The sequence below is a fragment of the Artibeus jamaicensis genome, unplaced genomic scaffold (assembly GCF_021234435.1).
Source record: "Artibeus jamaicensis isolate MK-2021 breed Jamaican fruit bat unplaced genomic scaffold, CSHL_Jam_final contig_685, whole genome shotgun sequence".
NCBI lineage: Eukaryota > Metazoa > Chordata > Mammalia > Chiroptera > Phyllostomidae > Artibeus > Artibeus jamaicensis.
This window is the reverse complement of record NW_026521924.1, coordinates 13998876-14011523: the sequence shown is the minus strand read 5'-3', so window position 1 is coordinate 14011523 and position 12648 is coordinate 13998876. Positions and strand designations below refer to the sequence as shown.

The 12648-nt window shown below is 49.2% G+C and overlaps 1 protein-coding gene across 3 annotated transcripts; it reads right to left on the bottom strand.

Annotated features, from left to right (window-relative positions):
- Positions 1-1238: 1238 nt before the first annotated feature.
- SIRPB2 (signal regulatory protein beta 2) lies at positions 1239-9932 on the bottom strand. 3 transcript variants are annotated; one of them, XM_053671370.1, is made up of 5 exons: positions 9734-9932; positions 7207-7572; positions 5577-5918; positions 4946-5119; positions 1239-3737 (listed from the first exon to the last, which is right to left on the bottom strand). In XM_053671370.1, the coding sequence occupies exons 1-5, from the start codon at positions 9801-9803 to the stop codon at positions 3589-3591; spliced, it is 1101 nt and encodes a 366-aa protein (XP_053527345.1). In that variant the 5' UTR covers positions 9804-9932; the 3' UTR covers positions 1239-3588. The 3 variants fall into 3 exon arrangements, with proteins under 3 accessions (XP_053527345.1, XP_036999034.2, XP_036999035.2); XM_037143139.2 differs by having other exon boundaries at positions 4946-5011; XM_037143140.2 differs by having other exon boundaries at positions 7501-7572.
- Between the last annotated feature and the right edge of the window lie 2716 nt (positions 9933-12648).

The following is a 12648-nucleotide window of genomic DNA, read 5'->3' as shown; positions in this document are numbered from 1 at the left end:
GGGATGGCAGCGGCAGATTGTTCTGTCAACACCTAGCAGCAATTACTTAGCACTTCCCACACGCCAGGCACAGTTAGTGCTTTACACGCACCGAGGCAGTTGCCTCAGAACTACTTCAGAAGGGCAGTGCTAGTGTTATTAATAGTTTGCACATATGAAAACCAAGATGCACTGGGAGAAACAAAATCATCCCCAGCGATGAGTAGAATTGGTATTTGAGCCTGTGCAGTCAGATTCCCAAGAGCATGAACTTCGCCTCCACCCCGTGTACCCCTTCAGACATTTCCAGGGGCTCACAAGTGCCAAATATTCTGTTTGGTGCTTGCAGTTCCTGTGCTCTGGGAGGCATACTCTGGCCTCAGGGCCTTTGCACTTGCTGCTCCTTGTGCTTAGTAAGCTCTTCTGCCGCATATCTGAAAGATTCCCTCCCTCACGCCCTTTGGGTCTCAGGCAAATGCCACTTTATCATTGAGGCCTATCCTGACCATCCTAAATAAAACAGCCTCACCTTGGGCCAACTCCAGCATCTTCTATGCCATCACCTGCCCCCTACTCTGCCTTATTATTCCCTTGTCCCCACCACCATGTGACATTTTACTTATCTATCCATGTGACATCTTACTTCTCTATCCACGTGAATACTGCTTATCTACATTTATTCGCTCTTTGTCTTCTCCCGGCAGGACGGTAGCTCTGACTTTCCCATTTTATTCTCAGAACACCGATTAGTGAGTGCCTGGCACACAGTCAGCCTTCAACCGCCTCTCACGATAGAACGAAAGGGGCTGCAATGGTGAAAAGCTAGGTTCCTGCCCTTGGCGGGCTCACATCTAGTGGGGGCAACTAATGGTCATCAAGAAACACATGCACGCATTTATTTCGGGTGGCAGTAAGTGCTGTGAAGAACACTTAAGCTGCGTGAGGGAAATGAGAGAGATGGTGGAGGTGTCCTGGTGGATGTGGTGGTCTGGCGAGGACTCTGGGGGGAGCCGTTAAGCAGAGGTTGGGATGAGTTAGGGGACGGGGTGTGGTCAAGGCCCAGGCAGCTGCCGGAGTGGAGTTGGGTGGTGGGAGAAGAGGTGGGATGGGTGATGGGGACCCAGTCATGCAGGGCCCTGTGAGGTCAGGAGGTTTTCAAGGCAAAGCAGAGAACCACCTCCGGCTTTTGGGGGGTCCCACCTCCAAGCTTCCTGCTGTCAGTTTCCCCTGGCTGCTGTAATAAACGTTCACAAACCTGGTGGTTTCAAACAACAGACCTTTATTCTGTCATAGGTCTGGAGACCCAAAGTCTGAAATCAGTACCGTGGGGCTGGAATCCAGGTGTCAGTGGGCCATGCTCCCTCGGGAGGTGCTGGGGGATCTGTTCCTCACTTCTCCCAGTTTCTGTGGGCGGCTGCCGGCAATCTTTAACTTGTGGCTGCTGTCTCAGCCTTTGAGGTCACATTGCTTCCTTCTCTTCTTCTGGGTCAAGTCTCTCTGCGATTCTACCTCATCAGGATACTTGTGATTGCATTGAGGGGCTGCCTGGGTAATCCAGGAAAACTGCTGCATCTCAAGATCCTTTTCTAAAATTCTTTTAAAAAAGACTTTATTTATTTATTTCTCTTTAGAGAGAGGGAAAGGGTGGGAGGGAGAGAAACTTCAATGTGTGGTTGCCTCTCACACCCCCACCAGCTGGGGACCTGGCCTGCAACCCAGGCATGTGCCCTGACTGGGAATCAAACCTGTGACCTTTTGGTTTGCAGGTTGGTACTCAATCTACTGAGCCACAACCAGCCAGGTGCATCTCAAGCTCCTTAATCACATCTCCAATGTTGAGCCCAATCAGCAAGGTTGGGACTGATATATGTATGTATATGAAATGCCATTTTAAAGTGCCATGAAAAGGTGCAAAGTCCTTTTTTTCCATATAAGGTAGCACTCGCAGATTCCAGGAATTAGGACGTGGAATCTTTGTGTGTGTGTGTGTGTGCATGTGTGTGAGATATTATTTACCCTACCATGTCTGTGCTTTCTGGTGTCTGGTAATTCGATGATTCTTACACAAAATTAGTGTCCTCATTGTCTTAGGCTTGCTCAACCTGCTTTTCTGTTGTTATGATGAAAATGTTCTAGACTAACCCACTTCCCCACATAGTAGGTACCAGTAAATGTTCACGCGGAAAGAGAAAAGAAAGGGGGCTCACACGTCCTGAGCGGCACAGTGAACATGATGCACAATAAGTCCCCAGCAAATGCTGAATTATGCTGGTTCTTACACAGCGCAGAGCAGCCTATGCGTAATCCTCCAAGTTTCAACGGGTGAGGTGACTGATTAGTCACTGAGGGCTCACAGGGAGGGGTGGGGGCCTCAGGACCAGCAGTCGGGTGCGTGTGACTCCAGGGAATGCATGCTCCCCTACATCAGGGCTTCACAACCTGGACTCGGCCGGTACTTCAGCCCAGACAGCTCTGCTGTGGGGGCCGCCCTGGGCATCACACTGATATACGCAGCAGCATCCCTCACCTCTAGCCGCTAGAGGGTGACCCCCAATTCGTGACAACCAAAATGTCTCTAGACATTGCCAAATGCCCCTGGATGGCAAAGTCCCCTCTTCCTGAGAATGACTGCACTCCATTACGCTGCCCTGCTGCAAGAGGTGACACAAAAGTACTGTTTCAGCTGCGAATTGAATTCAGGTGTCGCACAGAGCAAGGGAGAGGCTGCATCTATGAGGTGGAAACTACAGTTCCAGTATCTGCTGATAGTCACCTTTGTTTCTCTAGTACACCTTTTCATCTCGGGACATTACTGCCAGAATAAAGACTACATTTCCCAGCCGTCCTTGTAGCCAGGTATGACCATGTGACACATTCCAGCCAATGAGAGGTGATGTGGGCAAATTCCTAGCTGTGTCCTTAAAAGAGCATGTTATGCTCCCTTTCATGGCCTTGTCTCTGGTCTTGCTGCTTGGGATGTGGACCTGGCAGGGACATGATCAGAGAATCCTTGGTCTCCATACCAGGGAGCAGCTGTTTTGCCTGGTCTGTTTATGCTTGGACATTACTGAAGAAACCAACTTTGTTTTGGTTTCGACCACCATTATTTATGAATTTTGTTAAATTGGCAAACCTGGATTCTAGCTATTACAGCCACCCAAGCCAGATACCAGGGGGAATTAAAAAAGGCAGGAAAGGGGAGAGATGGCTATAAATGGGGGGCACAGGCAGTGTGTCTGGGTGAGCTCAGACATGATCAGGGATACCTTCCGGGAAGTCTGAGTCAGATCTTGAAGACTTTGAAAATGTGGAGTTGGGAAGAAAGGGGAGGGCCCTTCAGAAGGGACTGCAGCAGGAGCAAGGGCCTTGAGGGGAGGCCTGGATAAGGCCTTGAAGGACAAGGAGAAGAAACAGAGGGCAGCCCTGTGCCTAGCAGGGTATCTCACCAGGTGAACCGAAACCAGGAGTGGGGCTTCTGGAGTTTGTCATGAGCCCTGGGGGGCATCTGAAGCCTGGTATTGGAGGCAGAGAAATGGGGAGCCCTGGCCCCTCTCTGATTCAGAGGACCACTCTGGAGCTGACCCCTTACCCATGTCCCATGCTCCCACACTAAGATGAGCATAGCTTTGCCAGGCATGGGGTTTTGAAGTTTTCTTGCCCAGGGCTTCTTTTCCTGCAGGCAGCCAGGGCTAGCAGGAGTGCAACCAAGGTCACAGCCTTCAGTCCCAGGACGACAACTGTGAGCAAAGACAGGAGGCCTGCGGGACACAAAGGAGAGTTCAGGAAGGGCCCCAGGTGAGCCCTCAGCAGCCCACACCGCAGTGCTCCCTGTGGGTGTGGTGGGCTCAGCTGCCCTCTAACCTCTGGGGCCACATTCCTTCTATCCCAGAAGAGGAGATGCAAGTCCTCCCTCCCTTTGTTCCAAGCCCAGAAAGGCTTTGCTCGATGTCCTACCTGTACCTTTAATCATATCGATAGCATCCCTGACCTCTGACAATATAGGAAGTCCTCACTTAACGTCATCAATAGGTTCTTTGACTTTAAGCAAAACATATAATATGTGTAATAAAACCAGTTTTACCATAGCCTAATTGCCATAAACGAGAGTGAAGTTCCTATGGCATTTCAACAACACTGTAATGAAATGATGAATACCATCATCCAAGGACCCGCTATGTCAGAAAACTGCTTTCATGTGTTGGCTGCTCAGCTCCTCTGCCCCCGGCCCTCAGCTAAGCACTTCCTAATTGCATAATATAGTCCTCAAACTAATCTTGCAAGGTAGATAGCAATGCAATTTGTATACAGACCAAGAGTGGGGACGTGATTTGCTCTGGGCCACTCGCATCAAAGAAGTGATGGGCTCCCGAGAATGGCAGGAACAGGGCTGAGGACCAGGGATGGTACCTGGCCACCTCTCTTTCTAGTTCCCCCCAGTTGTCAAGAACTTCCGAGTGCTAACGGGTGAGGTGACAGGCACAGTGCTGGGCACTCAGCATGTGCGACTCATGGGATACATGTGTACCTCTGCCAGGTAGGCTCTGATCCTTATCTCCAGCCCTCCCCTCCCCGCAGTTCACAGAGCAGGACACCAGACAGTGAAGGAGTGAGGCCACCTTCCTACAATCTCACAGATAGAAAGGGGCTCATCCAGGAAGCTAGAGGGCCATGCGCTCAGCACTGTTACACACAGATTTACAGTGTAATCTTACAAGGAATCATGGAGAGCCCACTACCTCGCAAGCAAGACCGCCCACTGAACAGACTGTTTGTTTCTCCAATTGAGCTTGAACAAGATTCTCTGGGTTCATGGTTCTGTAGTTGAGATGAAGTCCTAGGAACTTTTTTGGTGGCAGATGGGCCCTAGAAGGGACCACTCCCTGCCCATGGCTAAGCCATCTCCCCACATCCCCTGCCCCTTGCCTGTGGGGGACTGGCTAGCTTCACTGGAGGCAGGTATACTCACCTGGCAGAAATCTCCCTGCTACAGGTTGATCGATGACTTCTGGCTCTTGGGGAGAAGTGGGCTTTGCTGCAAGGGAGACAGGTGGTCTTGAATTCCATTTTTCTTTCTGTCCCACTATTTTCTGAGCCCTGTGTTTGGAGCTGGGGTCACCCGGATGAGTCTGCCAGTTTCTACCTGGGATGGGATTTGAGTTCTTATAACTGTCATGGTTACGTGAAGTCAAACCTAGCCATGAAAGACTAGTTAGACCTTCATGCTTGAGCATCTCTGGGGCAGAAGCAATGTCTGTTTCATTGTAGTATTCATAGCACTGTGTGCAGTGCGGAGCAGTCAACCAGCACGTGCTGGATGTTTGCTGAATCATTAACTATAGAAGGATCTCTGGAACCCAGAATGGGGAGAAATTAACTCTTTCTGACAAAAGGAGGTTTCAGAGTAGGGGCTATTTATGCTGGGCTTTGAAGGATGAGTAGGAGTTCAAATAGAAAATGAGAAAACATTCCAGGCAGAGGGCACAGCTTGTGTAGAGGCATGACAGCTAACAAGAGCTGGATTGTTCAGGACATGGTGGAAAGTTTCTTGTGGATAATCTCCCGCTTCCCGTTAACACCTCCTGGGCCACCTGTCTCACCTTTCACTCTCAGCCTGGTTCCCTGTCCGGACAGGTATTGCCTGTTGAATTTCCTTTGAAACTTTACACAATAGTAGGTGCCTGCATAGTCTGTGGAGATACCTCGCAGAAGAATGCTGAAATCACTGTTGGAGGCCTGGACCGCAGTCACATTGGGCTGGGAGATGCCCTCGAAGTTGTAAATGGCTTCCCGGCTCAAACCAGTCCCCCGAAACCACCTGATGGGGCCAGGAGGGCCACCTCCAACCACTGTGCAGTTCAGGAAGACAGTATCTCCAGGGGTTGCCAACACTGACTCCTGGGGCTGGATGATCCAGAGGCTTGGCTGTTCGTCTCCAGCTCCTGAAGCCAAAGAGAGGTCCTTGTTTTATTTTCTCTCTTCTTCCATTGCCCACTCATTTCCTCCCTCCTATCATCTCTCCCTTCCCCTTCCCTGACTTCTTCACTCATCCAGTTCCTCCTATGTCCCTTCGTTACTCAGTAGTTCATTCACTCAGTAGAGAAGTTCTCAGTAGTAAATTTGCTGATGCTAGAACTGGGGGAAATGAAGCTCAGAAAGACACACAATGTCCTGCCCTGAAGAAGGTCTGTCTGGTGGTGGAGATGGTCCAGAGAATCCCCCTGAGTTGGGAAACCTACAGGACTGCAAGACCGAGAGAAACTGGCAGCCACAGCTTGAAAGGAGTCAGAGAAGTCTTCCTAAAATGGTTGCATCAAGTTAAAATGAAACACCCGCAACCACACCCCACACACAGACACTCTCCGTGTCAGCAGTTTACGGAGGGTTTCACAAACATCTGTTCTGTTTCATCCCCCTGAAGGACTCTTTTTTTTTAAAAATTTTTTAAAAGGTTTTATTTATTTATCTTTAGAGGGGAAGGGGGGAAGGAGAGAGGGAGAGAAACATCAATGTATGGTTGCTTTTTGTGCATCCCCTACTGGGAACTGGCCTGCAGGGAACCAGCCTGCAGCCCAGGCATGTGCCCTGACTGGGAATCAAACCACGATTGTCTGGTTCGCAGGCCCGCGCTCAATCCACTGAGCTACACCAGCCAGGGTTGAAGGACTCTTGAAGCAGGAATTGCATTGCCTATTTTTCAAGTTAAGCACTTGAAGTACATAGAAGTGAAGTGACTGATTTAAGACCACACTTCCATTGAATGGCACACCCAGGATTTGGGTATCCAGGTCATCACTGATGAACTTGTAGATAACTTGACTGATTCCTTAGGGAGTGAGGTAAATTAAAGGATCAGCCTCAGTTCTCCACTGTCCTCTGCTGCCATGGTCTCATGATGGCGGGGTGCACTTTCTTGTCCATTGAATTTGAGCTGAGTCATGTGACTTGCACTAACCAATGGGCTCTTAGCAGACATTATGCCAGTAGAAGCTTGAAATGTGTTAGGAGCGTTGGGACTTGCCTTCTTGTTTTTCTGACATCTCCGTGAGAAAAATGTGCTTTGGCCAATCTGGGCCCTGGAGTGAGACATGTGGAATGGAACTACCCCAGCTGTAAATGCGTGAGACACAGTAATTGTTATGTGCCACTGAGAGTTTTGTGTGTGCAGAATGATTGTGGATAAAAGCTACGGAAGTTGGGAAACAGCTCAGAGCAGAGTCTAATACTCACCCTTCACCAGCACCGACGTGCCCTCATCCAGCTGCATTTCTGAGTGCTCACGTGAGCCATCAGACCTCACACAGTGGTAGGTTCCTGCCTGCTTCCTGGTGACATTATGAATATAGATGGAATAGTCGCAATTAAGTGGCTCCAAAGTCTGTTGGATCATGGGTGTCACCCCAGGGAAGAAGCCATGTTTGAAGTTATAAATTTCCTGCTGGGTCTGATTGCTCACCTTGACCCATTTTACCATGGCATCAATGCAGGAGCCGGTCATGGTGCACCTCAGTAGGAGTGTCTCACCTTCTGCCACCAGCATGGGACCCTTGGGTTGCAGCATCTGCCACTCATTTCTGTTGCTCTGCTCAGAGGTTCCTATAATAAAGGCAGAAAGACCTTGAGCTGGGCAGGAAGGACTTGGAGACCTAAGAGGCAAACTTAGCAGAAATTAGTCATTAGCTGGCCAAGAACAGCTGCTCAGAACACTCCGGGGGTGTTGCTGGAGATGGAGGTGAAGGAGATGAGGCAGTTGCCTGGAGAGAACCGAGCCATTCAATGGAGAACTTAGAAATAGCAGGTGGCACTTGAGTGCTCATGATGTACCAGGCGCTGCATGCGTTGCTGCATTTATTCCTCCTGACACTCCTGAGAGGTGGGCAGCAACATCCCCTTTTACAACAAAAGACACTGAGTGCCTGCAGAGGTTAGGTAACTTTCCCAGGACCACCGTTTATGGATCACCAAGTATGTCCACTTACATATAAATAGACATTTAAATGTAAATGGTCTAAATATCCTACGTAAAAGTTAGAGATTGTCATATGGAATAAAAAAAGTAAGACCCAACTATCTGTTGCTTATAAGAAATGCACTTTAAATGTAAAAGGTTCAAATAGGTTAAAAGAAAAATGATGGAAAAACATGAGGCAGGCGAGCACAAATCAAAAGAAAGCTGGACTGGTTGCATCAATATCAGAGAAAATAGACCTCGGGGCATTGTGAAGACTGTCACTTCATAATGATGAAGGAGTAAGTTAATCAAGAAGACACATAAATCCCACACATTTATGTACCTCAGAACCAAACTTCAAAGTATATAAAGCAAAACCCAATAGAACTGCAGGAGAACTAGACAAATCCACAGTTGTAGCTTGAGATTTCAATATCCATCTTTCAATAGTTGATTGAAGTGGAGGGCTCAGCACAAGGTAAATACTAAACATATTAGCTATCCTTATTCGAGGAAACCAGCTCAGAAAAGTGAAGTAGTGCCTCAGGTCAGAGCCAGAGAACAAGGGAGCATCCAGGTCTGGCCCCACACCTGGGTTCCACCAGGGTACCTCCTGGGGTGACCATCCTGAAGGACCCAAGGTGTGATGAACAGAATCTAGATCACAATAGGGCCGGGGGCAGGGGGCCCTACTGAGCAAGAGATGGAATGAGCCTGCTGAGAGCCAAGCCTCCTGTCTAGTGGGTCACAGTGTTCTGGGCTCAGAGGCTGAGCGTTACCCAGGACTCTGGAGCTAAACACGCTGGTCTGTATGATAATAGCCAACAGTATTAAATCTTTACATTGTGCCAGGTACAAGTTTACCCCAAAACAACATAGGTTTAAACAGCACGGGTCCACCTATAGGTAGACTTTTTTCAATAAATACACAGAGCACTATAAATGTATTTTCTTTACTATTTTCTTAATAACATTTTCTTTTCTTTAGTTTACTTTATTGTAAATATACAGTTTATCATACATATAACACAACATTTGTGTTAATTGACTGATTCTAAGGTTTCTGGTCAACAGTAAACTATTGTTAGTTAAGTTTTTGGAGAATTGTGGTTTTTACTTGCATGGGGAGCCAGAACTTCTAACCCTCGCTTTGTTCAAGGGTCAACTGTCATTATAGGTATTATCTCATTGAAACCTCCTAACAAAGTCATGAGGTGGGTCCTCTGATTAGCCTCGTTTTACAGAGAAGAAAACTGAGCCTAGCTTTGTCTCGGGCTGGGCCAGGGCTGGTTCCTGGACATTCGGTGCGGATAGTCACAGGGGACACCATGCTTAGCAGGGCTCCATGCTTGAGTTAATGGTTTGCTGTTGCCTTAAAATTCTTAACACTTTTTGAAGAAAGGACTTGCATTTTCATTTTGCACTGGGCCCTGCAGATTACACCAATGGCCTCAAGCTGTTCCTCACAATTTTCATGTTTAATACCCCCGATGCCTCTAGAGAAAGGTCTCATAAGTGGTCTTGTTTTGCAGACAAGCTGTGGCATCTGTCATGGGCACGCGAGTGTCCAAGACAGAAACCACCTGGCATGAGCCCAAAGCCTGGGAGCTTAACTGGGACTGAGCTGCCTAGGAAGTTCTGCTTCTTGGGACACTGGTACATGCTCTGCTGGGGGCAGGGAAGTTCTCAACACCCTCCTCCTACTGTCTTGGCAGGTTCGAGCCCCACCAGGCATGCTAGAGCTCCTGGTGCCCCTCTCTGGGAGCAGCCAGAGGTATGTTCTGTTCTGTCCCAGATCCCACTCACCTGAGAGGAAAAGTAGCAACACCAGCAGCTGGGAGAGAGGCAAGTGGGCCCTGTGGAGAGGGGTGGGCATGATGCGGGGCACTCGGTGCCTCCTCTGGTCCCTGGGACTGGCTGCCTCCTTGCTCTCTGATGCGTGTTGGAGTCTGAAGTGGAGCCTGTGGGCAAGGCTGTGTCTGCTTCTGGTGGTGAAGGCTGCTTGGGGAAGTGTGTTGACTACAGCAAGATAAGGCTGCTGATGCAAGAGGAAAGAGCCTGGTGGAGGGGCTTCCGGCTTTCGTGTCTGGGCAGTGGTTCCTGTAATCACTGGTTGAACCGTGATGATCCATTGCCACAGACTGTCCTCAGCACTTGGGAGGGAGGTCAGTATAGCTGTCGTAGTGTGTGCTCAAATCAGCTAGGCTTTTTGGGTCAAGGGTGGGGATTGCCTCTTCCTGGCTGCGTGACCTATCAAACCCATGTACTGTCTCTGAGCCTTTTTGTTTCTGAGTCCATTAAAGCAAGCCCAGACTCTTCCAGATTCTGGTAGCCTCTTTAGCTACAGTGTCTGGGTCCAAATCTTGGTTTCACTTGGTCATTGCAATCCTTTGGGCACTTTGTGCTTCAGTTTCCTGGGCTGTTGCATGGTTGCGTGCATGGGTGGAGTAAGCACTGCAGATGCTGTCATCGTTCTCTTTTGGGTGAACTCAGTCTTCCCCAGGAAAAAAAACAGCAACTCGTGCGTTCAGCAATCCCCTCCCTGCCTCCTACTCTGGATAGTTCTGGGTGCAGAGGAAACTCAGCCTTGCGTCTGAGTACTGTCATGAGGAAGTCCTGGTTGCTGCAAACTTTGCGCTGGGCCTGCTGAGGTATGGCCCGCCCTGTCTGGCACTTCAGGACCACTTGCATTGGCACTGCTGCTAAATCCCACGGCTCCCTTCGCCGTCCTCCAGTGGAGGAGACCCAAGTATAGGAGCTTCTTTGGACTGACGACAGGCCTACAAATTTTCGTGAGACCCTCAGGACATTGACGTCATCCTCCCAGGGAACTTCTGAATCACCTGCTCATTGCAGCTATTTCTTTTATTTTCATGGTTCACTAAAAATTAATTTAATTTGTTTTATCAGGTCAGGCATTACATTGATCAGCTGTTGCTGTGTAACCGGCACATCACCCTAAAATGTGATGGTTTAAAAACAACAACCATTTATTTAATTCATGATTCCGTGGGTTGATTGTTTCACCCAGGATCCGCTCCACGGTTCTGTTCACATCTGCTGATTGCTCATGCACTTGACCTCAGCAGCAGGTTGGCTAGGTAGCTCTGCTACTGCAGTGGACTGATTGTCATCCGAGCCACCTTAGCTCTCCTCCATGTGGTCTCGCATTCTTCAGGGGGCTACTCTGGGCTTGTTCCCATGAGAGGGGCAGTTTTGAGAGCAGAAGCTGTCACAAGGTACAATGTTACTTCTGCCACATTCTTTGGCCAAAGCGTGTTGTAAGACCATACCAGATTCAAGGGTTGGAAAATAGACTTCACCCCTCAATAGGAGGAGCTACACAAGCATATGGCAGGGGTACAGGGAGAGGGTAAAGAACTGTGAACATTTTGGTCGCTTGTCTACCATGGGCATCCACAGGGTTCAGAATTCACCAGTTTCAAGGTCCTTTATAAGGCTCCCAGACATTACCTTCCTCGGGGTCAACCATGGCCACACAGTTTCTGGAGATGTTCAGTTCCTCCACTAGTTCTGATCTGCCGCTCAGAAGCCAGGTGGGTCATGGCCCCTTTGGGAGGCCTGTGGCCTCCCAGATGCCCTAGGAAGCCAGGCCAGGGTCTCTTCTGCTCTAAAGTCTGTAAACACATGGGATTCTCACTTCACCCCAGAGTTTGTACCCCAGGGTCATGGGGGTGCCGGGACTTTAGCACATCACCTCCTGCCCAACCACTCCCCTTTTCTTGTTGCCTTCCACCAAGTCACAAGGGGAGGCGTTCCCCTTTTTTCCATCTGTAGGGACTTTCCTAACCCCAACCTTCTCGGAACAGATGGTCTCCTTTGTTCTCGCTGGGACCCCTCAAGCCCCCATCTCAAGACAACAAATCTCAGGCACCAGCTTTGTTAAGGGACGGAGCTGCCTGGGAGGGAACTGGAGCTGGATTACTGTGAGAGGGAAAATGGAAAACAGAGTAAACAAGCCAAGGGAAAGCATTCGACCTCATCAGCAGTCAAATAAACCATCAAAAAGAACAGCAAGAATGGTGTTTTTGCAATCAGCATTGATCTCCATTCCTGTCTGCCCTTCTCTTTATTGGAGGGCTGACAGTCCAAACCCATATTTTGCAGGACTCTCAGCACCATTCTGGATTTGGTTCTACTGAGGGGGCGTGCTTGCCTTCGCTTTGGAAGGGGAAGGAGAAGGGGAAGGAGAAGGGGAAGGAGAAGGGGAAGGAGAAGGGGAAGGAGAAGAGGAAGGAGAAGGGGAAGGAGGAGGGGAAGGAGAAGGGGAAGGAGAAGGAGAGGCCTGGTTGCTTTTCCAGAAATGAAGCAGGGCAAATGTGTGTTCATCAGGAGGTGGCAAATGTGAGGTTTTGCAATGGCCCCCACACTCTCTTCTGTAAATGACCTAAAATCACAGGCAGCTGTGACCACTAGTGGTCGGTTCCTGTGAGTCTTTCGGATTCTTGATTCTCCAAGAAATAGCAGTGAACTTGGGAGTTAGAGGCTCTGAATGTCTAGGCAGAACCTAAACTCTGTGTGGTGGGAGTGGTGGGGGAAGGAGCGTGGGGAGGGAGAGGTGTTATGGACAGTGTGATGGGGAGGCTGCTGAGTGGGGCAAAAGAACTCTTCTGGCCTTGGTCTTATGAGGTGGCATGAATGTGGGCAAGTTATGACTCTCTGGGGCTTATTTCCCCCTCTCTAAAATAGGATACTAATAT